A 27,997-nucleotide genomic window follows, 5' to 3' on the forward strand; every position below is an offset into this window, starting at 1 on the left:
AATAAATCGCGATACGCGAGTTCGTCTATAATGTGATTAGATCTAGGAAAGTATCGATATAGTTTACTTGAACTTGGATGCTTTCTTTGCTTTCATTGCTACACATTATGTGACGTATATGAAATACAGAGATTATGCGTCACTATGCAATCACGTACCTAATTGATATTACAGTCTTCTGCTGTGTATTCTGCTTCGTATCTTTTGCTTTGTATTATGAAATATCTGTTTGCTTTTTTAAAATCGTGCATTTACTGGATTGTACGTGCTTTTTTGATTATTATTAAAAAATATACTAGAGGCTTAAAAATTTTTGTATCATTTGTTATCTTAATATAATCTAATACAAAAAATATATCTTTATATATTTTATAAATATTTTAATATTACTTATAAATAGTATTTTATTTTCTTATTACTTATATTTATGTTATTTAGGAAATATTATATTAGATTATTTAGAATTTAGAAGAAAAAAGAATTTTAATTTAAAAATCTGAATATGATATTAGAAAAAATGAATAATTTAATTATTGTCATAATTTATTTTTGATCGTTAATTAAAAACATAATTAATTATAGAATTATATTCGTGAAAAATAATAGCTATTTAAAAAAGCGACTTAATCTTTTTACTTATTATTCATAATCATTAATTCTTATTTATTATTTTTTTTTTATTGAATTATTGATTCATCGAATAAATTCAAGATTATTATTAATTATTTATTTTAATATTTATTAAATTATTTGAATTTTTTATATTAGTGAGAGTTAATCATTTATTTTTATTACGATTACACATGTCTGTGTAAACGGACAGAGGTTTCTTGACATTCTGAGGTCTTAAAGTGTATAATATATACATTCCAATAAATACATTCCTGACAAGTCTATTTTCTTTGATTGTTGTCTTTACATAGCAATTAAGCAAGTTGTACTTGTCATCAGTGGCGTATCTACAGATACGCTTTGTTGGCTTTTATTATATCATCCTAGAATTATCGATGAGAAAAGATTTATTAAACATTCTTCCAGGACATTTTAATAGTCCCTTTTTTCACGTTCAGTTTTACAATTATCCTAGAATTATCGATAAAGAAAGATTTAGTAAACATTCCTCTAGGGCATTTTAACAGTCCCTTTTCACCTATACTGTTTTATTTATTGATAATAAATTTATATTAAAATATAAATTTTATTTTTTTAATTAATATTTTTTAATATTTATTGAATTTACCTTGCTAATTTAGCAGATAGATTAAAATAATATAAATATAAATTGTTTTATTAATCATATGCTATTTTTTCTTTCTTAATGCAATAATTTTTGCTTTATGTTACAAAAAATAAAATTATTATTAAATAAAAAATAAAATAGTAAGAGCTCTTTGTTTTTATATATTCGTTATTATAAATATAATGATAATAAAAATAAGGATTAGAAATATCTTTAGTAATTATTGTAATCATTTCCAAAACGCGAAAAAATTGGCACAATCGGGGCTTCGACGGATTCTAATATTTCGACTTCCGGTTTTTGGCAAGCTAAGGCCCCACATCTGTTTTTGCAGCATTTCAGGTTTCCTTTGCAATCATTATCGCTATTGCAAGTGGACGAACATACCCATCTTCCTGTCGGTATCGATGGACAAGATCCTGGTTTTTCTAATACAAAGAATAATTTAATTTTTTATTATATAATTATAATGTCTAACGATATTATCATAATTATAATTTTTATTATATAGTTAGTTTAAGAGCCTCACATAGATGCCTTATTATTCATAAATTTATAATAATAAAAGTATAAATCAATTATGAAGCTTATAAACTTGTTTTCTCTCCTTTTTTTCTTTTGAAAATTTTTTATTTATTAGTTACAATAAAAAGATATAAAATATTAAATAAATATAAAACTATATATATTAGATTTACAATATTTTTAGGTATATTGCTATTAAAATCACACTGAAAATTGTCACTAAAAATACAGTTATGATATTTTTATATCTACTATAATGTTTATTTATATTGAATTTTATTGTAATTTTTACATAATTGTTTTAAAATATTATGTATTCATGTCACTGTTTCAGATCAACTAATAATAAATCTAAATCGTACTGAGAAAATTATTTACCTGATTGGATAGGTCGCGTCATCGTGACAGGCATGGAGCAAATGGAACCACCACACCGGGTCGGACAGCACTTGCCAATACCAGCGCAATGTGCGTCAACGTAGCAGGAACGTCCGCAGAATTGTACAGGTAAGGCAGGTGGACATGAACCTGCTTTCGCTACATATCTGGTTTGCGTTTTTGCGATAGATATTATCGCCATAAAGACTAGAGACAAGACTATCAACTTCATTCTTTTGTTGTTTTTGAACACTGTGGCAGTTTCTGGACTTTGTAATCTTGCTTATCGCAGAAAAGCTAAATGCGATAAATATTTCAAATCAATATATCAATTTAAAGCAATAAATAAATTAAAAAATTCAATTTTAAGATAAAATTTGAGAATAGAACTAATGATAAAAATGTTTGCTATAAATATCAAGTAGCAAATGGATATCATAAATTATTTTTAACTAAAATTTTGTGAGAATTATATACAAAGAAACATTAAATATTAAATTAATAATTATGTTATACAATTCTGATAGCTAAATTATGATAAAAAGAAAAATATATTTATTATACATAAAAATATTATTTTGAAAAACATATCTTTAAAATGTTTATTTTGTCTTACAACAATAATTGCATTAAGTAGATAATAAAATAAATGATGTGTTTATATCTATTTTTTTCAAGATAAAATAATTATTTTAAATAAATTTTTTTTTAATTTAAATAAATTTTTTAGAGAATGACATTTTTACTTAAATTTTTTTATCAACTATTTTTTTTAATTAAAAAATATAGACTCTCATTAACAGAATCTTAAATAATTCCTTTTTTTTCTATGAACTTAAAAAATTAAGCAAATTTAAAAGAATGATGAACGATTCACTGATATTAGATTTTATATCTAATGCTAAATGTAACACTAAGAAATTTCTTATGCTCTATCTTGACTTATCGATTTTTTTACTCATCTTGACCTCGACTTTGCCATTCACTATTTTATAATGCGTAACACACTATTTATATGAGAATTACGTCGATGGAAAAACTACACTCTTCACTTTACGTTTAAAATATACTTGCTGTAATTTGTTTATGTCATACTTTTTTACTCCGCGAGTGTAGCCGGAAATAAAGGTGATCAAAGTCTTGTCGTTTTTACCACTTAACAGAATGGTACCTCCAATATATATGCCTACCATTCGTCAGCTTCATCTTCCCCCTCCTATATTATCGCTCACTTCTACACATAACTCTATCATGCATATATATACGTATGTATCTAAAATAATTTATATATATATATATATATATATATATATATTATTTATAATATAATATCTATTTTTTGCAAAATTATAAATACAAATTTTTTCAAAATTATATATTTTTAATATATGTTTATATTTATAATTAATTACATTAAATGTGCTATGCGATCTTGATATAAGATATTTGTGTAGCTAAATTTTGATTTAATCGGGATGACAAATATTTAAAATGCTAGAAAAACATTTTTATAGAATAAAAATAATGCTTTTTTTACAATTTTGTCATAAATGATAAATCTTTTATACCTGTTTTTTTATGATCTTAGAGATTTTTTAATATTATGCTTTAATATTATTGCAGATATACTTTTGAATGATATTATATATTATATCAAAAAACGTTGGTGGTAAACCGCAAACATAATTAGGACTCTAATTAGTTGAACCGGAAACAAAGAAGCGGTTTTTGAACCGTAGTAGTCGAGACTGTTTCCTTCATAATTTTGATGAACGTATTTTATTTATGGAAAGTTATCTTTTCAAGTTATTATTTATATACGATACATATGGCGATATATATATTTTTTTTTTATAAAATTGAGAAATTATCTTTCTTTAACAAAAATGTTGAAATGTGAGTAGTATTTGACCAGTGACCACAAAAAATGGAGATTTTGGCAATTTACGATTGAGAATAAATAATAAAATTGTATTGATGTCTAATTTAGATGATAATAATAATAAAAGATAATAATAATCCTAGTAAAAAAAGAAACGAAAATTTTTTGATAGAATATTTGTCTATATTACTATTACCAAAAAAATAATAATATATTTTTTGTTCAAAGTATGAGTTTTTAATCGCGATGATTGCTGCAAATATAATTATTACTTGATATTACTTGATTACATCAGACTTGCTTACATTACACATAAAGAGAGGAATTTGCGTTATCGAGTGACATTATTTTAGTCTCATATATAGTATTGTCACATATTTTATATTGCTTAAAAATATATGAAAAATAAAAGGTAAATTTTGGATATTTCTCTCTCTATATTTTTTAATAATACATATATAAATATAAAATAAAATTGTCGGCGGGCATAATAAAAAATAGTATAAAATATTTACGAAATTATGCACTAGTCTTAAAATTAACGATAAATGCATTCTTGGTACTCAAGCCTCTTCATACCTGAGAAATATTCGAGACAAATATAAAGAATATATGAATAATTGATTTAATTAGAGCTAATTAATTTAATATGAATATATTGCGTTCTAATGTTATATAAAAATGGTACAATATTTTTGGAAGTTACATTCGATGTCTGCATAATCAAAGTGGATGAAGAAGGGAGAGGAGGGAAAGTGCAAAGATGCATCTGCAATCTCTAAATATCTGTGACGTAGCATTCTGTTATTGACATGCAAACTGTAAACTTCTTTGCATCCGGAAATAAAAGTTTGGTTTATATTCTTGATTATTTGAATCACTTCTATTATACTAATTATTATATTCTTTTTATGCGGAGTAAAATCTGCGTTTCTGTACAATTTGTTCACTTTGAGTCGCGTTCTGCATTCAAAGTTTATGGAAATATATATAATCGATTTTAATTTGCACTTAGATTAATCATGATTAATCATGATAATATCTTAATTTGCACTTAGATTAATCATATTAATTTGCCTTTATTTTGTACAAATAATTTGATACGATCGAGAAAGTTTGCATATATCTTTAAATATTTTTGCACATTTTTACTGTGCACCTATAAAAATAGTTATAAACAATGATAGTAGCAATAACTACTGTCTTGCACTTAACAATTATTTTTCTACATAGATATATAACATACATAATTACGAGCACAATACAAATGGCTAATAAATTTATTCATTACTATTAATTCAGTCAATGATTTAACGTGTGAAAGAATCAATGTATAATTAGTATAAATATTGTCAATGATTATTTGCACATGTTTCAATTTCTGTTTTCTATTTCTTAGTAGTACCTGCAACAGATAATAAAAATAATTTTTTAAAATAGTTTATATTTATAATTATATGAATATAGATAATAAATATTTGTATAATTTTATTTTTATCATTTATTTATTCTATTTTAATTATAATTACACAAATATTTATATCTTAATGATTGTGATTTATATTTTTTTTTAATTGCAAAATTGTGCATTACTCATTATAGTATTGAGAAAGCTAATAATTCGTATTTCAACGATGAATAAATCATAAGTATGCTAATGTATGATAATCAATAGCTCAGGTTTTTAAATGATTTAACAAACTAAAAAAATAAGAATTTGTTCTTCAACATGTATTCCTTATGAGTTATAAGACTCAGTTCATATGAATCATTAATATCTTTCTTAATCACGGTTTCTTGTATTTTTTCTTGATCTTTAATTCCTGGACAACTGCATTGAAATATAATACAATAGATTAGTGATTCATCTTACACGTGCTTCAAAAATCACGCATGTTTGAGACTTAATATTTAAACGTATATGTATGTACGATTTAGGAAAGAGAATTTTAAATAAATTGTATGATTGATATTATATGATAAGTAACTTCAATTATTATTTATTAATTTTAACTCCATAATTTTTTAATTGTATTGCAAAAAATAAAACACAAGTGGAAAGAGATTATTAATTTAAATTCTATATTACTAAGGATTATATATGTTTTTCTTGATTTAATTGAAATATTAAATAACAGCATAATTACTACTTTTTTTCCATTACACATTGCATGTATTAATGTTATTATTTATGTGACGTATTGTATAAATTAAATAATAGATCGTAATAGGTCGTACCTCTCGGCGGCACGGGTGGTGCAGGCAATTTCTTTGATATGGCACCGAGGACCTTGACAGCCTCATGACCCATATTAACAGCAAGGTTCATGTATTCCGGCACTCTAGTCTCGATGGCCTCATTCGTATTTTTCGAAATGTTCGTCGCGTTCGCCGATGCGTGTCCCTCGTCGTATTTCATTCCGGTTGTCTCTTGACCTCGAATAGTAAGCGTAGAATCAACCTCATCGACGACAGACGGTTTTACCTTTGTCATATCGGAACATGCATTGGCGATATTATCACCGTGATGCTCTTTGATCGCATTTTCGCAATCTACGCGAACGGAATCGGTTTCGCTACTTGTGTAATCTGGAATGCACATTCCCGGTGGTGCAACTGGTGGCGTGAAATTCGATGTCGACGGATCGATGTTCGTATAATTGTTACTGGTGCATTTTGTCGATGCGAGTTCTTCTTGATTTTTGTCCAACGAGACATTTTGAATAAAGTCGAGATACCTTGAGTGTTCGCACGGCGAGCTCGGTGTATCCGGTTCCCTTGGAGAACCATCCGCTTTAAACGCTACGAAATTATAAATTTATTCTCACATATTTCTGAAATTCTAGATATTATGAACGTTTAAAAAGACTTCTAATAAATGTCATAATAAATTTTAATTTTTCAGATATTTTTTAAATATTTTTGGACTCTATGTCGTTTGACATATTTATAATTTGAGACGATATCTAGAACAGATAGAGAAATAATTGTACGATTTGATTAATTTCAAATTACCATGAACGGGTAAACCCGACGGTGGAAACGCGATGTAATACTCGTTGTCGCCGGCCCTGGACGGTGATTGCGTTTGTCGGAGGTCGAGATCACGCGCGATAGAGGCGGTCGGTGATGGGGAATACCCAGACGCTGGTGAATATCTACCTGTGAATGGTTTAGGCGCAGGTGGTATCTCGTAGGAGGTCATGCCAGTCTTCTCATCTCTGACATTTTGCAGCTGAAAGTAATTTTAACGTAAATCTAATTTAATAATAGGAAATTGTGCACTATTTTTTTTTTAATATATATTTTTCTTTAGTGTATTTTTTCTTTTTTTCCCTTCCAGTTGATCTTAGGAAATATAAAAAAATTTTTCAATCAAAAAATTTTTGACAAGCGTAACAAATAAATTAATTAGCGTAACATGTATAAGAGAAATTTGGATAAATTGTTATTTCTTTGAGCTATTCTATTAATGGTCTAATCATTTAGAATTGATTGATTCTGATTTTTGATGTATTATACGTACTCTTCTATCTTCGGAATCTGAATGAGTTCCACTATCGCCCAAGCTGGTCCCACTGCAGCCACTGACAGTGCTCATTCTGCCAGATGAGGACGAGCCTAAGAAATTTGTAAATAAATGCATGAATAAAATATTTTACTATTCATATATAGTAATCCACAAATTATATTATAATAACTCTAAAAGATATCTAAAAGATGTTCAAAAGATAATATCTAAAAAATGTTCCTCTTTCCTAGATATTTCTCAAATATATTTTTTTTTATATTTTTTAAGTCTTTCTTGAATTTATGCGTGTTTTAAAAAAAAACATTATAAATTATGCTTATTATGTTAGATTACACTTACTGGAAACACTACGAAGACTTAAACTGCTAACAGGTCTGCGATCAGCTAATCCACCGTTAATACTTTCAGATTTGCTCGAAGATGAGTCGGCGACAATATTAACAGATTCCTTTGTATCTGTAACAAAATTCAGTAAAAAAATTTTAATTATTATTCCTTTTCGACAATTAATCACATCAAAATGATCGAAAGAATTCTAAAAGTATCGAAATTGCGATTCACACTTGCCTTTTTTCCCTTTGGAGAAGAATTTTCGTATCTTGTCGAAGGGCGTCGGAGTCTTCATCTCTTCTTTCAATCTTCTTTGTATCCTGTCGTACTCTTCCCTCATTGCCGTAAGCTGTCGTTGTTTATCTTTGAAACTTTGCTGCACGTCGTTTCGTTTCTGCCAATTTTCAACGAGTCTCTCTACTTCGGATATCGTAAAGACGTTATTTTTGAAATCGTTTATAATTTCCAAGAGTTCATCTTGAGGACCCGATGGTTCTCTAGATTTTGTACTGCTGTTAGATGACGTTCTGTTATAGGAAAAATTCTGACATATTTTTTGACCGCAATTTTCTTCCCGTGATCCCGGCGAATTTTGATGACAGTCTTGACGAACGCCTTGCGTAGGTGTGCCCGTCCGAGATTGCGATGGATTCGTCGTGCTCGTGCTAAGTATCTTTGAACCTTTAAATATACAGTTTCTTTTATTAAAAATTTTTTATTTGTGTGTTTGTTTTCAAAGAAAAGATAAAATAAAAATGAATTAAAATACTACCGTAAAAATAAAATATTATTGTAGCCTTATATAGTATTGTTGAATCTTTATAGAAATCTTAATTTATAGAAAAATTTAATTTGGATTATATAAATAAAATATATATTTATATTTCAAGATGCTGGCTACTTGTAAAATATATATAATAATAATTATTTTAAAGAAATTAAAAAAAAAACGAGATTTTTACCAGCGGGATGCATTTTCATGTAACCTTGGAAAGACAGATCCAGTTCGTTTGATACAACAGCGGTCGTTGGTGTGGATGGTAATATTATTGGTGTAGGCGTTGGTACGATCGAATAATTCGCTGCTAAGGTATTATTCGTGGACGTACTAGCCATCGTCGTTGTTTGTAAAGTCGGGATTAGAGTCGTTACTGGTCTCGCGATCGGTGGTACCAAGTAAGCTTCGCTCAAAGGTCTCGGTCGACAGTAATCTTCCTTTTCGTTGCCGATTTCATTAGCAATCGCTGATGGAACATCCGTGGTTGAATTTATTCCTAAACACAGTCATATTATCTCTTTCAAGTATAATTATACATCAATTACATATATTTTTCACGAATAATTAGATTGATTTAGTTTTACTTGAATGTTTCTTATTTTTTCATATACACATAGAACTATTAGTTTGTCAATATTTTTATCATAAAAAATTACGTATTACATATAAGATATGTACATATAAAATAATGTATTAGTCATTAATAACGAATAATTCTATATTCTATAAAAATTCGATATTTTTTAAATTATTGTAAGAAAAAATATTTTTTAAAATGACAGACTGTCATAGTTTCGTAATATTATTATTGTGATATATTAGTCGAAATACCTGTCGATCGGTTGTTCGTCTGACTTATAACTTTAAGATAGCTATACATGTTGGTGAACTCGTTCATTTGCTGGAATTTCGCGCATCAGGATCCAAAAGTACGCCCGAAACATGCAATGTAAAATTAATAACATTGGTTAATTCATTAATTCACTAATCGAGACTATAATTCGAAAAATATTAAATGAATGACATGCAAATTCGCGCGATTTTTCTTCTCGAAATATTCTTGCTCTAAGATAAACAAGGAGAGTTTTAAAAGTAAGATACTTTTCAAAGAGAAAATAAAACAAAATTTTATTCTTATTTAATCAACACATAAAAATAATACTTTTTATTTATTTTTCCACATAATTTTTAAACAAGCATTTCTTTCAAAATCTTGTTGTCTCGCTGAGACAAATATTTGAATCGTATTTAAAGATTATTTAGAGAAATAAATAAAAAACAAGTTTCTCATTAAATAAGAATAAGAAGTTTTTGTTTCTTCTTTTATGAAGTGAATCTTATACTTTTAAATTTCCTCACAAGGCAAGCACGCGTATAATAAGCGTCAAAAGTCTTGGAGAGAAGCGGAGAATAAAATCTCGCGAAAGTACCGATTGTGTTCGACTATTTGCGACGTCGGTCTAAAGGCGAGGTTTTTGTACCATGTAGCCCCGCAGTTGATGAGCCAGTTTTGCATGTCCGGCTTGCTCGGCAAGATCAGTTGGTGTTAACTCGGAGACGTTCTTCAAGTCGCATGCTAGATCGCCACCTGGGCATTCTAGTAATTGCCACGCCAGTTTTTCTAGACCAAATCGCGCGGCGAAATGCAGTAACGTCGGATTTTCCTCTGGACCTAAATCCAAAAATTGCTCGTGTCAATGAAATTGACTCGAATACGTAGCTTTCATTTAATTAAATCAATCAAATTATAATTATAATTATAATTATAATTATAATCAATCAAATCTATCAAATTAAATGTTACTTACTTGTATAATTTTTGTGAGAAGGTACCATACCACTCGGAGTAGATAAGAGATTAAAGTTGGGAGGAATATTTTTCTGAAACGCGTGGACCATCCAATTGTCTAACTGTTCTCGATCGGTAGAATTAAAACCAAAAGTCTACAACAAATAGAAGGAACGCAATAATATTACATATTATTGTCTAATTTTTGAGCTAAATGTTTTATAATATCGATTACTCGATTTGACTTTACTATATAAACAATAGTTTGGCAACAATAAATAAATTAAGTAAGTTAATTAAATAAATTCAATTAAATAAAATAAAGTCAATTAAATAAGTTAATGCTAGAATAATAAATATATGTGATTCAAATTACCTGGCACATAAATTCGAGAGGATTATCGTGCGCCCTCAGGATCTGATCTAGTTCTCTGAGTCTGCTTTCACATTTGACTTGCCTAACGCCTAGCGAACATCCGTTTTTAGATATCCTCACGCCGACTAACATGGACACTTCAAGACATCTCTCCGGTATTGAAAACTGTAGCGCGTAAGGATTTCTCCGTTTTACATTGCTTATGTCGATAGCATCGCCACAACGATCAACGATCACTGAGACGTTATCCTCGGGGTTCAATGGATCGTTTAACAAAACAATTATTTTATTCTGCCCCTGCGAACACATTTTTTATTTTAAACTCTTGCAATGTACACATATTTTCGAAGAAAAAATTATTTTTATCAATAATTACTTACTAGTTTGACCTTTTTCGGATGCACAGAGAATGCGGTTTTGTCATTTCTGAGGGTCGATGGCGGCATAGTGCCCAGAATGGCGACCGCCGCGCCCAGCAATTCACTTACGAACGTCTCGTCCTGGTCTTTGACAAAAAATTTCCTCCACTGATCGTAGGAAATCAGGCTTGATCTATGCTGATCGTTGATGTGATTGTCTTGTACGCCCAACATCATCGCCAATACTTTCTCGGCGACCAGATGACTAGTCAGATGGACGGCATTTTCTGGACTGATTCGGATGCGTTCCAGCAATATCGGACAGACGATGACGATTTGAAGACGAGACGATCGGATCTTTTTTTTCTCCTCCATTTTCGGAGCTATCGGTTCCTCGATCGCCATATGACGTACTCTGAAACATTACATTATATAATATAGATTCTCTCGATTTCAAAATTTTATCCAAATCAAATTTTAAAAATATTATCATAACGTATTCTATTTTTTATACTTACTTGAACGGGGGTCGTCCTTGTTGACGACTGATTTGCTCGAAACATGCAGTTAAATAATTAACCCACAAGTTAGAAGCCTCACTGTCCTTGCTAGAGACAAAGAGGACATCGTCTTCTGTGTGTCCGTCCCTCGATAAGACTGTTGCTGAATGCGACCCTGAAACAAGCAATTGAAACATTAAATTAATTGACCCAAGTATCTATAAGATTACTTTTTATATAGGGATATCAAATAAAGTTTATTTTAAATATAATAAAGCTTTTTAGATGAAGATATGAATGGTAAAACATGTTTTTGCTTTCTGAACAGAAATGGATGAGATTTGTACATAGTTTCGATAAATAATTATTAGATTTTAATTATATATTTTATTGATTTTATTTAATATTTGGAGCAGGTACATTAATAATTTATTTGATTTTTTACTGTTACTATTTTTACTATTAATTAATTTTTTTATGACCGTTTTTTAATTTACGGAATGTTTTCTGTATATATGTCACATAAACAATCTTGCATGCTTTATTATGACAGGGGATGCGATTAATTTTGGGTGACGCACATCACAGAACACGCGACTCGACTATAATACGTTTAATGAAATAATGTCGTAGATAATGCGGCTCTTTCGTGCTACACGCGAAAACGATGACTATAGAATGAAAATCTTGTAAAATTCCAACAAAGAATCAGCACATAGTATTCCGAACCACACACAATCAATTTAATATGATATACAAATTTAATGTGATATATACACTATATATAACTATCAATGCAGCAGCAGATGATCATTTATTCTAATTTTCATTTTTATATTTAATATTAATATTTATAAGAAAAATAATATTTATAAGAATATTTATAACAATTTAATATTTATAAGAAAAATAATCTTGTAATCTTGTAATCTTAACGCTTATCAACATCTGACAATCCCGACGAAAAATTACAACGATGATATCGCGAAAAATATATTCGGTTTGTAACGCACGTGGGTTGTAAATCTTTGGATGATAATAATAGCTCTAAATAGATCAATGTTGTCAAAGAGTTTGATTTTAAAGCAACTCTTTAACAATTATCGGGGCATTCTTGTTAATAATTTGCACAATAATATTTTCGAGAATTTATGTTTTCTCACTTTGACTTACGTGTTAACGTGTAAAGATCTAAAAAATTTGGCCGGTTTCGTCTTCTCGGTCGAGGGCTAACACAGACATCAGCCATCATTTTTTCCGATCTCGTGATTATATTTGAAAAATTTAACTGCATATGTTTTTAGAAAACAAAACATTAAAAACGCGTATTATTTTCCGCTGTTTTCGTTTTAATTACAAAGTTTTAATTTCTTTATTCTAATGACCCGAAATGATCACTGGATGTCTACCGACAGTTACGTAACACGATTTTTCGATGAGGTTTTCTCTTAGGACAAAATTTTTTGTCCCTTTTAAACACACGAAGACGAATCGGCGAAGGACAACGTACGACTGCTCAAAGTATCTCTCGAGAGGAAATCGTACCGTTTATTTCGAAGCCCCACCCCGAAAGCATTGTTTTCACGCTCAGCTTTAGGCGAATTAGGTGATGCCCATAATTTTTTTGTACGCATGATGCATATTAAGTTGTGAATTCTTTATCTGAGTCGTCTCTTCCTGCATTGACTGCCTTAAATAATGATAGTATTATACAATCGTAAGCTAAAAAAAAATCTGTGGCGATTTGATTAGAGTTTTATTATATTTTATCATTTTAATTTATTCATATTATTTTGCGTATTTGTCTCCAAAATATAATTTATTAGATCTATATATATATAGATCTAATAAATTGAATTTAAAATGAAAATGTAATAAATATAATAAATATCTTTAGAATTTATAAAGAAAAAAATTACCCTTTAAATTGATTTAAAAAACATGCATCTTAAAAATTTTAATCAAATTCATAAATAATTTACTCTTGAAGATCATTCTAAAGATAGTTATTTTATTTTAAAAAAGTTTCCTCTTGATAGATAATATAGCTAACTTAGACATAATATATATATATATATATATATATATATATATATATATATATATGCAATAGAATATAAGTGATATGTTAATAGAATGCAACATCAATGTGTGAGTTGAATATAAATGAGATTGAAGTGGTATTATTGTTTATACAGGCAAATTTTTAGGTAATTTTTAGGCAATTTTTATATATATATATATATATATATATATATATATATATATATATGTCTAAGTTAGCTATATTATCTATCAAGAGGAAACTTTTTAAAATAAAATAACTATCTTTAGAATGATCTTTAGAGTAAATTATTTATGAATTTGATTAAAATTCTAAGATACATGTTTTAAATCAATTTAAAGAGTAATTTTCTTTATAAATTCTAAAGATATTTATTATATTTATTACATTTTCATTTTAAATTCAATTTTATTTAATTTATTCAATTTTATTCTATTCAATTTTATTTTATTTTTATATACAATAGTAATTATATTCTTTTCAAGCTATTAAAAATTTGCCTGTATAAACAATAATACCACTTCAATCTCATTTATATTCAACTCACACATTGATGTACCATTCTATTAACATATCACTTATACTCTATTGCATATATCAGAATATATATAGCTCTGACACCTTCACAAATTGTCAAGAATTAACATTTTATATTTTTATTATTTACTAAATATTATTAACTTAATACAGGATGTTTTGCGATATTTATATGCAACTATACTATACATTAATTTCATTTATAATGTCAATTGATTTATAATAACAATATTTAAATAATCGTTTGATTTAAAGGCATGTTTCTATAAGGTCATTTTATTATATTCTTATTCTTAATTAAACGCTTAATTTTATTATAGCGATCGATAAAATGAGCTAATATATTAAAAAAAAATAATCACCAAAGTACTCGACGCTCCTTTTGACATAATAATCTTCAGCTTTTATCCTCATTTTAATTTTGCTATTATAATTTCTATATGATTAATATAATTTATCGATTTTATTCACTCATTTTAAAGCACTGAAAACAATGTATCATCTACGATTGGAGTAAATAATCACTCAATATATGATTTATGCGATGACAAAACACATTCACATCAAGAAAATAGCTATAATCTCGATGAATAATTTCTATTATACACTTTTTAATATTATTTGAATGGACATGTGTATTGAAACTTGAACTTATCAAAATTGTGCTAGTATTTTATTGATTAAAAAAATTAATAAAAAAATATACGTATATGTAAATATATATATGTATATATACACGAAAATGAGGAGCGTAAAACCGATCTCGAACATAAGACGCCGCAGGACTGAATAGTCATTCCAGTGCTTCTCGGAGATGCACCGACCATCACGCAATGCTTGTGCCTGGCGCAGGCGCATCGCTAAGACGATATTGTTTATAGAGAGAGATTTTTTGGATTCACGTGGCGATCTATCGACTTTATTCTTTTTTGTTGCGAATGAAAAAATAATAAAAGTATTTTATAATTGTAAAATATTATAACAATTTAAAAAGAGAATTAGTCGTATGATCTAATTTCATACAGTAACTAGTAAGCAAAAGTTATGAGTTTTAAAGTTATTTCCAATACAACATAAGAAATCCATGTAATTATCTATATTATCGTGTAGATAAGAATATGTCAACTGAGAATGACACACCCCATAGCTAAACATCTTTAGTATCTCATATTCTAGGTAGGTTTGACTTTGTTAAAATTTTTGCTTTATAAAGAAGTATATTATTATTAACTTCTAACAGAAAGTCATTCACGATATAAAATTAAAACGTCTTATTTAGAGAATTTAAATAACAATTGATTGACATAGTGGATTTTATTTATTTATTCAAATAATATATCGCAACAAATATTATTCGAAAGTAAGGAATGTAAAGAATGATATGATGATTTTTTTATCATCTGTCTATCTTCATAACTTCCTAAAAACGGAGCCCTAAAACAGAGGTCCTATTCACAGATGAAAGTCCGAATTTATGCGTCGCGGCTTTTAGCCGCGTCGATGCGAAGCGTCGATTATTTACTACTATTTTTTAATGCAGAATTCTACATTACTATGTTAATGCGTTTATTTCTAATATACATGTTGCGTATATGTAGCGCCATGCATTTGATACAAAGAAATTAAACCGCAGACTCAATTAATCAGATTGGAGAGGAGGAGACTGAGTCACTTGGTAGACTAGAGGGACCGATTAGGGAATAATAATGGTCTTGAGGTCTATGAGAGCAGTTCTTGGTATCTTACACTCGAGATTATCTCCGTTACATTTGCATTGCATATCGTACACGGCTCATTGACGTGCTGAGATTTGGATGGGCAATGTTTCATCTTAAATTTGACTTGAAAAGAAATTGACTTATTTAATTTCTGCTATTTAATGCTTATTTAGATTTTATAAAATTATATTGCAATATAAAAAGCATTTAAGACAATCTTTTTGCGATACGCTATTTATAAAAAAAAGAGAGAAATTTAGATTAATATTAATAATTGCGAAGGTACTATATTATGATATAGATCGAGCACAGATCAAAAGTATGGGCAATAAAAATAATATTTTTAATTAACAAAAAATTTGAATTATATAATATTTTTAACTGGCCATTTATAGTACAGCTATTCTCTCTCGTAATAAATCCAGGAATAACGATACAAACTAATGAATCTCGCAGCTATTTTTATCGCGGAAAACGCAATAAATAAATACATATATGTATATATTGTAGGAATGCAAAACGCGCGAAATCATATACGCCAACGCAACGCGGTGCATATAACTGTTGCATTCGAAGCATATGTGCTGTTTATAAATTTCTCGGAGGGACGGAAGAAACGATAACTCGATGGCATTTATAAGTTCCTCGGTTTCTCGGAAATCTCGACTGACAAGAGAATCATTAGTCGTTACGGAGAATAATGACTGATAAAATTTTCCCATTGAAACGCAAGTCTCGATTATATAGGCTGTATCCCAGATACTAAGATCGAGACATCTTTTATATACAGATTCTTTCTCATTAATGTGGAATAAATTTTTCATTAACAAAAATATCGAGAAACATGATTTCTAAGTTACAAGCGATTATTATTAAAAAAGTTTTCGAAAATTAAGTTTTAAAAGCGCAAATGTGATGTATGCATTTATTATTATTATTTTTTTTTTAATAAATAAAGTCTTTTAACTATTGTATTTATTTTTTTATTTATATTTTTTTTATTTATGAAGAATTAAACTTTATAGATATTATCCAGAGAAAGGAGCCGCGTTAACCATTGTGGCGCCGGTTATATTTAGCTTGTAGGATCTTTGAGAAAGGATATGTAGTTTGAAATTCTAACACACAAGCTTACGGAGATTTAATCTTTCAATGACTATGGTCCAATGATGCAGCAGAATCTGAGGATCAGCTTATTTTTTATTATAATTTTTGTTTTCCTTATCAGATTTCTTCTTGTGGTCAGAGGAATTCTTTCATAAAAATTATTTTAAATTTTGTTAAGAATTTTTTTATTGTATGATATTTATGCAGAATGTCACAAATCTGGCAAATTATTTTTTATTTATGAGTTCTTTCACCAATTTGGAGTCTATTTTTTTTCATAAGTTCAGAGGTATAAGATTTTAAAAGAGAAATCTGTTTAAAATTTTAAAATATTTTTCTCTTTTCTCCTTTTTCAGTTAGAATATGGTTACTTATAGATAGAAATATGATAGAATATGATTACTTATAGATACAACACCGCCATGCTATGAGATACACTGTGTGTACCTTTCTTCCTTCTAATCTTCCTTCAAACCAAATAGTGTTTTCCTATCTATAGGCATGCATATCTTATTTAAAACTAAAAAAAAATAAAAATATGCGTTTTCAGTCGATCGTTTCAGTTATATTTTTGCCAATATAATAGAAAATTGTTGTATAAATATCAAAATAAAATCGCAGTTCTCTCTCTCTCTCTCAAAATTGTATTTTTGAAAAAATTTTAATAAATCCTTCGATAATGAAATGAAATATGATGACATATCTCATTTATTCACTCTTTTATTTGATGTTTAATATTAACATAAGATAAAAGAGGCTTTTTCCGAATTTTTTCTGTCATAAGAACGTCATTTTAAAATAAAATTTTCTTTTGAGAACAAAAGATTAATTATAATATAATCAAGATAGACATAATGTCTTCAATAACTCGTAGAAAAAAATTTTTTTGCAACGTTTACCGAGTTATTTGATGACAAATGTGACTCGATCGGCGCGTGGACGATTGGAAGGATCGATAAGCGAACGAGAGTTATCGAAGAGTAACAGCGGATGCAACTTTTGGTTCGCTAATAAATCGTAGTTACCGGACATTGCGTATTGACCAATCAAAGCTCGTTTATATACTTGATGGTCGTTTCAACTCCGATCGCGCATCTCGAATCCCTTTTCGAGCACGAATCTAAATTGACGTTCCAAATAAAGTGAAGTTCCACATATATTTTCAGCAGAGAATTTTCCAATATCGCCTTTTCGATCCGGAACATATTTTATTATAGATTTAATTGACTTTTTATTCTTTTAGTCTTTATACATGATTGTGTCAATCCTGTTTTTAATTAAGATTTAAAAGAATTAAGGTATAAATATTTTTACATATTTATGAAATATTACATTTCAGTGATGCAATATTAATGTCTTTTGATATGCTTTATACTAATATTTATTAGCAGCAAATCTTTTATAAATGTTTATTTATAATTTTGCAAGAATTTTAGATAATATAGTTATGTGAGCTTTGATTGTTGGATAAATATTATTAAATACATATTTTATTACATTTATTAAATTATTATTAAATATTATTAAATACATATTTTTGAATAAGTTTTGTATAATTTTTTTTTATAAAAGGATTAGCTCCTATTTTTTTAAATTTTATTCTTTGATCATAATATTTAAAAATTTTTAAAATAATTCTTTTTATATATTAGAATTGAAAAACAAATCGCAGTTTTAAGCAGTTTACGCAGTTTAAAGCAGTGAAGTTTCGCTTTTCTTGGATTTCTGGACAAAATCTCGGAGAACGTAAATGTTTATACTAGGGATAAATATCGAAGTAGAAAGATACCCTTTTTTTTCGTCCGGATGTTTTCGTCATTCTTCGAACGACGACATACGTATCACCGTCATGATAATCTTTAGTAATTCGAACAAAATAGATGCGCAGATACAACAACTAGAATACAACTCAATATGCAGACTCAGACACTAATTGCATTAATTACACCGTTGCCATCCGAGCGGTTTAATTAACACAATTTTAGAACTCGAGGCTTGAGAGAAGAATAATTAATGATGATTAATTCTGTGAAGATGTCTTATCAATTTTATTATTCATACATATACGGTAAAAAACCAAGATAAAAATAAAAACAAAAATAAACACGAAAAATTTTTCTTAAAACCTTAATGATATTATTTATCATTAAAATATATGCTATGTAAAAGACAAAGGGTTATATTTAATTATTATACATTAAAATTGTCTGATTAATTGATTAATTATAATTGTCTTTGAGTTATTTTTGAAGCTTGATTTATTATCATGTCAGATCGAGAGATCGGTAAGACGCCTCCTGGAAGTTAACTGTCAGCGCCGGAAGCATTAGATCTGCGCTGGGGTATCACCAGGAAGTACAACCGGTAAATAATATGAGGATAGAATCGAATATGCCGGCAGAATGCTTAATCTTGCGGTTACTGACCCCTCTGTCTTTCAATAGATTTATACGGCTCGTTTTATCGCTCAGCACATCCATTTTGTTGGATATCACGCTACAAGTTGATCTTTGTAACACATATATAACGTACTTTCATAAATTTATGCAAATCAAGACGTTGCGTAACTGATTCTCTCGCTTATATGTATATACTAGATTTGTTATTGGTGGTATGATTGAGAAGAGTAAGATAATTCTTATATGTATATGTATATATAAGAAAATAAATCGAAAATATATAATAAAATTTCTTAGTACAAGATTTTGTTAAAAATAAAAATCAATTTTAAAAATTGAAAAATTTATAGTATTTTTATAAATAATATTACAATAGATGAAATTTTTTAATTGCAAAGTAAGATGTAATTGTCCTGCTTTCCTTTGATAGGAAAAGAGAATTCACGAATTTACGAGGTTCTGTTTTTCAGACGGAAAAAGAGAATTTACAGCAGTTTGGGGGAACGTATTCTTTCGATGAGGCCATAAGATGTACGCTAGTATAACCGTCTGTGACCTCGTGTCAACATATGGACGGATATTTCCGTTTCGTGTCGGCAACGACACGCTATGCAATGCTTGCAACGGAAGACGCGTGAAAACACAGACATCCAGAAACGAATCTAAACTTTAGAAATACATTCGGTTATCTCTCTTTCACACCTTCTGTAAATAAACGGGTCTTTAGGAAAATAGATTAATTTTGGTTGTTTTTTTAATACATTCCAAGGAAAAAATTCTAAATATTAATTTTATTAATTTTTTTGCACAAAGACTCTATGTTTATAAAAAGCAATGTAACATTCAATTTATTATATAACGAGCAAATATATAAATACTCGACCGGATGTGTAACTTTGACCCAATTATTCAGTTAATTAATCGAGACAAAGGAGATAATTGCTTATCATGAGATATATAGATCATTGTCTTATATTTATTTATACATATTTTATTGCCGGTAATGTAAATGGAATTGCTATTTTTGCCTGTTGCAATCTACGTTCCATTTCCGGTTGTAATTAAAGAACGACCGGATGCTGGTCGAGGTCACATTTTCGTTGTTAAAAGCATGTATGTTACTCACTTGCTTTACTTTCTTAATTAAGAAATCGCTTGGTATATTACACATGTGTGAGGTATTATTATACTTCCTACATGTACATGCACATGTTTTATTATTGAGCTTGGAAGAATTTAAATTTAAAGAAATTTAAGTAAATAATAAGGATTTTGATTTATAAGATATTGCTGTGTTTAATAATTTGATTTACAAATAATTTATTTAATTACGATTTTTTAAAATTTCGCTGCTATTAACTTTTAGACATTTTGTTAAGGAAGAATTGGTTTTACATATACATCAGAGAATCTTTTGTTGTCCATGTAACTGCTCACGTAACGTCGTAAATTTTATTTTATGGCCATATGTATGTGTGTTCTATATGTATGTGTGTGTATGCGAACCAGCACGATCGGAAAACGACGAAGTCGTTCGCCGAATACTAAAGGTTGTGAACTTCCGGAGTAGACCTCATCCGACCTATGTGCGTTCATCTGCGGACCGGTCTCTGATTTTATCTGTTACGCGATTGCGAGAATGTCGGATATTCTTCATATTGTTCGTTTTAACTTTGATTCGAATTTTACAGGCGATTGTGCGCGAATTAAATAATAAAATAATGAAATAATTATAATAAAATAAACTAATAAAATAATTATTAATATCGCTCGCGCGTATATGAAATATCTATTTTTAAAAACTCTTAAACAGATTTTTTACTGATCTTTTTATAAAAATAAAAATATATTTATAATGAGAAAAAATAAAAATTTATTTATAATGAGAAAAGAGATCCATATATTTTTTACAATAGAAAATATTTTCTTTTATAGAATAAATTTTAAGAACCAATTTTACATGCAGAAAACAACAATAGAGAGAAAAGTTTTTAAATTTTTTATTACATATAATTGATTTCTTTAATCAATTTTATATTATCGACCCTTGATTAATAAGATAATTTTTATAAAACTATTTTTTTTTAATAAAAGCAAAATCTAATACGTTTGATGTTAAATAAAAAAAAGAACTATAATTGATTGACAAACTTATTGTTAGATGTAATAAAAGACGATTTTAGACTTTTTTTCTCATACAGATACAGTGCTAATAATGAATTCTTTTCATATAGAAACTGCCTAATAAAAAGACGACAATCATCACTGCAATGTCACATAATTAAAGTCAGAATGACCTGAAAGTATCATCCAAATGGAAATTGGCGAACAATCGATGCGTTAAGATGATCGAAATTGTGTCGCAATGCTCCGACTTTTATAACATGCAGGCGTGACTCGTTCTTCATGCGGGTGTGTGATAGATGGGACGTGGGAATGCGAGAACTCTTCACTCGCAAGTGCACTCTCCTCTCGCCATAGAAATTATAATCACCGTCCGCGATGAATAAAACAATTCATACAACTCGCTCAATGATTTTCTCAACAATTTTCTGTCGCTTTCAAAAATTGAAAGCGGGTAAAAAAATATTTTTCATCGAAATTAAATTTGCCTAATATTATGAAAATACATGTGATTGTAGATTAAAAAATAAAATTTTTTTTGCGATATGACACATTATTATGATTCAAGACAAAAATAAATATCTTGTAGAATAGATTTGACATTGTCCAAGTGATTTTAAATTTTTTATTTAAATTTTTGATTATTTTGGAAAAAACAATATTTTTAAATTAAATATATTAAAATTGGAGAATTTATTTCCATTTGAAATATTATTTGAATTGATAATTAAGAGGATACATGAAAAATATATACCCCGTTAATGCGACAGTTTAGCGAAAGCTTAATCAAAATCGATAAGAAAATCGAAATTGCTATGTTAATCGATATTTACCTTTATTAAATGAGCTCTTGTGTCTTCTTCGTCTAATCCTGTTGCAACACGGTTGTTTGTCTTCGTTGCATGGGACACCATCAATATCGTCGACCGATGCTGTCATTGTATCTGCTTCTAACAAATTCTTACATCCTTCCATTTGTTGCCGTCCAGGGGTTGCATTAGTAGATGTGCCGGCTTCTTTTTCGAGAAAAGTGCCAATTGAGTGCCTTCTTCGACAGGCGGTTGAACCAGTCGTTGGAAAAGTGGAGGAAATGTTATAATATCTGGAAAAGAATTTCCCACAGTTTATTTCACAAGCAGATTATCTCTCTCCTCTCTTTTGTATTATAATAAAAAATAAAATAAAATTTGACATTTAATTATAAATAAGTAATAAAAAATGTATAAGTAATAAAAGAATGACGTTTTTTTGAATAGATAAAGATAATTTTTTTATTAACCTGGCATCGTCCACACCGAGGAAGACTTCTGCGGTATCGTCATCATCGTTGCTGTTGTCATCGTTATCATTCTGATTCTTAGAATTGCCTGTCAGACCACAGTAAACCATATCATTGGACAAAAGCTCGCTCGCAGATTTAAGGACTCTCCTGCCTCGAGCAGGACGATGTCTATCTCTCTCGGAATGCGAATGCGATCTGCATCGATAAGACAATATATTTTTATTTATTTATATCTAATTTGATTGAATCCTTTTTGCCAAAGAGTTGCAACTTTGCAATTAAATAAAATTGCAATTATATTTGATATATATGAATTATGTATAATATCCTCAAAGGATTATATCCTCGTTAAAGAGCGACATTTTATTTACCTATGGGGCAAATATGGCGATGGTGGCGCAACGTCAGAGGGCCTCGGGTCTCCTTTGAGAAACTTTTGAGTTTTCTCGTGATCCGCGTTCGCGCTTACAGATCTAAAGAGATTCCGGAAGCTTCTCCTCTTGCCGGAAGGGACCGCGCCATTCCGCGACAGCATCGGGACGCGCTCCTCCGTCGGTGTCGACGTACCCGACACATTGCCGCGATTTTCGTGATGCATGCTGGACGTGGATTCCGAGACGACGATGCCACCTTGAGAGGAAGCCGCGCCCATCTTACTGCAGGCTCTCCGTCGAAATAAAGCGGACAAGCCGCTACTGTGACCTCTGGGCGACGTCGAAGATGTCAATGTCGTTGTCGTCTTCGGCGACGACGATGTCCCGCCAGACAGCGAGAAATATGACGGATTATCTGTGAACATGCGGATCGGACAGATCCAGGTCGCACAGTTTGATTCGCTGATTCGTTATTCTCTTCAATACGTGTGTGTGTGTGTGTGTGTGTGCGGTTCTTCTTAATAAAATTATTAAGCCGCAGGTGATTTTACGGTTTTGCTACGGCAAATACTAATTTGAAACGAAAAAGAAATTGTTGCCGCAAGAACTGCACGAATCCCCATAAAATATGTCCATCACAATAATCCATTATTAACTTGTATAATTAACGTAAAAATTGTATAAAATTGATATTAATTGAGAAAAACATTACTCGATTTCACTTTTGTCGCGTTTAAACAATAACCGAAGGAAGGGAATTCAATTAGTTCAATTTTTAATTAATCACTCTTTGATCAAATTGCCGAATTCATCAGTTTTTTCTGATTGTATCGAGAAATAAAGATTTATCTACATATTGCTATCCGCGTATCTTTTTATCACTATGATTTTGCACTTGTATTGTGACGTATGTAATCACGAAGAGGGAATCTTCTAATCCGGAATTAAACGTTGTCCAACGTCACGTTACTCTTATCACTTCTGTCACAGTTATCACATCCGCGTTATAGCCACGACGAGATTAATAGAGAGTCTACCTGTGACTGTGGGAGCTGAATTACATTCATGGGACACCATGAACGAGCCTTACTACGATTACCATTGGATTCGACCATGGTGGGGGGATACACCAAACCGGACGTTGCATTGTTCCCCCACACCCGGGGAGCTGGCAGGAATACGTAGTAGCTGCACCGGAAATATACCACCTCGATTTGCAATATTTGCGCGCTCTTACTCCCCGGAAAAGGGCATTAATCGAATAAATGTTTATATGAGATTTTATCTGTTATTCTTATTATTAGCATTATTTGTTATTATTTTTTATTTGGAGTTTCTTGATAATATAGGATCGTCCATTGATGCTGTGTAAGCAAATTTTTTTTTGTGCGTATAAATTGAAACATTCAACTGTCACATTAAAAAAAAAAAAAAATATAAATAATCGTAATTTATCTTTAACTTAAATAATTAATATTATGTCGGATGAGAAAAATAGAAGAATATTAAAATGATTCTTCAGTGTATATGTGCTTTTATTTAATTCTTATGTGTGAATTTAAATCTGATACGACATGAAATTGCATTGTGAATTATGTGCTTGCGATTTTGTCCAACAAATGTTGCGGACAGGCTACTGTTTGTCTGCGATTGAAAATGAGAGATGTGAGAGACGCGGCGTGATTATGCGTGAACGGCGTGACTCGCGTACTGAGTATCGCATCGTTAAAATTTGTATGCCATCTTTACGATCTTTGTTGCAATTGGAAAAAAGTGAAAAACTCACCGACTGCCATGACGATCTCCTATGTGGAAACGTTCAGTTGGATGCAGCGAATATCTGCAATGTAAAATAAACTTATGTTATTCTATATATGTATGATGTTTTCTTTCTCTTTTGATTCAGAAAATCATACGCGGGAAAAGCTGCGAATGTCCGTCGGTGCTTTCATTCATCGCTGAAAATACGTGCGTGAATATTATATTTAGCACGGTGAGAGAGGCGCACATCGTCTCTCACGACCCGTTTACTTACAGGCAGAAGGGGGTGGAGAACGGAGAAATGGGGGTCGAGAGCGAACGCGACTCATTCACGTGTTATGCACGCGACATTATCACGTTGTTTCTGCACGTCTCATCCGCTGCTGTTATGGACAATGATACCTATCACATTGTTTTACATGAGGGAAATCTCTCCTTAATGAAAATGTTTTCTCACTCGTAAGTAGATCATAATAATAAATGAACGTCATTATATTTATAATAAATGTTTGAATTTATTTTTTTTTTTATGTAAAATAATTTTGAATGAAGAGAGCTACATGTTTTATCGAATAAATTTATTTCTTTCAATTTCTTTATTATAAAATTTGTAATAAAATATTTTATATTTTTAACGTGCATGCAAAAGTTTGACGCAAAACTATATAATTAGTATTTAACGTTTAAGGATGAAAAATTTAATTAAATTTGATATTTTTTTTTATCAAAAAATTATCACAGAACAGAGTTTTTTTTGTATGAAAAATTGCAATATAATTTTTCTTGAGTTATAAGTATATTGAGCTTATATTATAATTATTTTTCCTAACTCATGTAACTGTAATTGATGAGAATCTGTGCGTTTCTTCGAATTTAGTTCAGCGAATACGCGACAATTTTCTGCCCTCATAGTTGTTGCAACGATGGCGGTTACTATTTTCGTACAACTGGGAGAGCAGAACATGCCTGGTAGAGGCAGAGATAAATAGAAAGGGAGAAAGAGAGAGAAAAGGTGATAGGAAAGAGATGGAAAAAAGGGTGATCGTACTCATGAAAAATCTATATCCTCTTTCACCCAAATATGGAGCGACTAAAGAAAGAAAAAATGATAAAAGTTTTTTAAAAACCTTTTTTTAAATTTTTAGGAAAAACATAATATAATACACTAAGAATTTATAAAAAATATAAAGTTATATAAGAGTTATCAATTCAAGATGTAATATTGATTTTGTCTATCAATTATCTAACAGAGATAATTGAAAGAGAGAAAATATACTAATAACGAATTTGATCGAATGCACTAGAATGCTCTGATACACATTACATATATCTGGTATAAATCGATTTTATAGAAATTTACAATAAAACAAATATATATATTATATAACTAAAACAATAAAATAATTAATATTACGAGTTATTATTGTTACGAGTTATTATTGTTTGTATTAAATAACAATAATAATAACTTATAGATAGTATTAATTATCTTATTATTTTAATTACTTATGCTATTGCAAATTTGTATACGACAGGCACCAGTTTATTCAACGAAATTCGTTATAAGTAAATGTGTTTACTAAATGAACGCGATGCACGTATATCTTATAAACAAGAAATATATCACGCGCTACGATGTATTTTATCTTGATTATTTTCAACGAGTTGTTTTGCACAAATGCCGCGAATAATTATGCAGATTTGAAACTACGTTCGATTTACAAAATAATTCTTAAAAATGCTAAAAATACATCATATTTTGCAGAAGCTTGTATCGCATCGCGTCTATAGCTGAACGCGGTTTCTCGAACAAATCACGCACATTCGTGGCTATTAATAGAGGCCCGTTCCTGTGACCATCGCGGAGGACTGCGCCGTGCCACATCGCGCCCTGCAACTGCACCTGCACCGAGGTATGGTCCGATAAAAAGAAGCCTGTATCCGGTAGTGCACGTGCCCGTGCCCCCGTAAGCGCGCACATGTGCGGCGCACGCTATATTCAGAATGTAGCGCGTTGTTCGAGAACCACATAAAGACGCGCTTTAGTTCAAGTATAATTGAGAAGTTTTTTTTCCGTGGAAGAACGACGCCTGCTCCCCCGCTTGCTTGTTATTTTCTTTCTTTTTTATCGCGCTTTTGAACACTCACGTGTTTTATGTTATTATTATTTTTCAAATTCTCATATATTTTTTGATAATTTTTCAATCATAAGATAAGTTAACTTGATAGCGGAAGAGAATATTTATGGCTTTTATGGCAATTTGCGTCTAGAGAAGGAAATAAAGAGAGCCAAGGAAAAGATTTAAAAAAAATTTTAGACTTTAGTCAAGTATTTTTGATTTGCAGATATAATGTATTACAGACTATTTTATTACTAATAAAATATTTGATCAAGTTATTCTTTCACATACTTTACATGTGTTCTAAATATATTTATTGAAATTATTTATTGAAATATAAAGTAGAAATTGATATATATACATATTGAAATATATTAAGATTTTTATGAAATTAACTTTTTCTATGATAAAAGCTAAATTCACATACCAGAAAGTACTAATATTTTTAAATTAATTTGTTTATTTCATGTGACTTGCAAACTCACCTTCAGTACTTTGTTGTTAATGCTTGCATTAGCTGATTTTTGTTTTTTCTATAATTTGCTTTTCTTCTAAATTAAGATCTCCAAAGAGAAGAGGTTTGTAACAACAACAAGCCACATAATTTCAACACTATAAAATAAATGACGAGTATTTTTCTATTACTTGTGAAAATTCGCCAATTCTTATTTGTACTTCTTCCTTTTTCTCTTCTCCTGAATTATACGTGAAATATATTAATATTTGCACAGTTCATCTTTTTTTTCATAATTGTTTAATTACTTTAAGCATTTTCATATTTAAATATTCAGGATTTCCATTTCCTAGAATTATTTATTTAT

At 29.5% G+C, this 27,997-nt stretch overlaps 2 protein-coding genes and 1 long non-coding RNA gene across 3 annotated transcripts; 1 reads left to right on the forward strand and 2 right to left on the reverse strand.

Moving 5' to 3' along the window:
- Nucleotides 1–1,381: 1,381 nt before the first annotated feature.
- On the reverse strand, nucleotides 1,382–3,336 carry LOC126849005 (WAP four-disulfide core domain protein 2-like). Its single transcript, XM_050590458.1, is given in 4 exon segments — nucleotides 1,382–1,668; nucleotides 2,144–2,387; nucleotides 2,389–2,440; nucleotides 3,239–3,336. Coding segments are annotated over 4 exon segments (609 nt in total). The 3' UTR covers nucleotides 1,382–1,453.
- A 1,325-nt stretch (nucleotides 3,337–4,661) lies between these two features.
- Nucleotides 4,662–27,763, reverse strand: LOC126848961 (phosphoinositide 3-kinase adapter protein 1). The gene is made up of 18 exons (XM_050590372.1): nucleotides 27,662–27,763; nucleotides 25,082–25,135; nucleotides 23,293–23,710; nucleotides 22,919–23,116; nucleotides 22,473–22,741; nucleotides 11,708–11,864; nucleotides 11,211–11,604; nucleotides 10,831–11,127; nucleotides 10,474–10,609; nucleotides 10,147–10,337; nucleotides 9,497–9,566; nucleotides 8,850–9,161; nucleotides 8,125–8,568; nucleotides 7,897–8,013; nucleotides 7,552–7,646; nucleotides 7,041–7,260; nucleotides 6,264–6,827; nucleotides 4,662–5,430 (listed from the first exon to the last, which is right to left on the reverse strand). The coding sequence occupies exons 2-18, from the start codon at nucleotides 25,089–25,091 to the stop codon at nucleotides 5,414–5,416; spliced, it is 3,909 nt and encodes a 1,302-aa protein (XP_050446329.1). The 5' UTR covers nucleotides 25,092–25,135; nucleotides 27,662–27,763; the 3' UTR covers nucleotides 4,662–5,413.
- On the forward strand, nucleotides 25,163–26,115 carry LOC126849027 (uncharacterized). Its single transcript, XR_007687340.1, has 3 exons — nucleotides 25,163–25,263; nucleotides 25,333–25,515; nucleotides 25,969–26,115. It is a non-coding gene; the product is annotated as an uncharacterized LOC126849027 (long non-coding RNA).
- Nucleotides 27,764–27,997: the final 234 nt, after the last annotated feature.

The sequence above is a fragment of the Cataglyphis hispanica genome, chromosome 4 (assembly GCF_021464435.1).
Source record: "Cataglyphis hispanica isolate Lineage 1 chromosome 4, ULB_Chis1_1.0, whole genome shotgun sequence".
NCBI lineage: Eukaryota > Metazoa > Arthropoda > Insecta > Hymenoptera > Formicidae > Cataglyphis > Cataglyphis hispanica.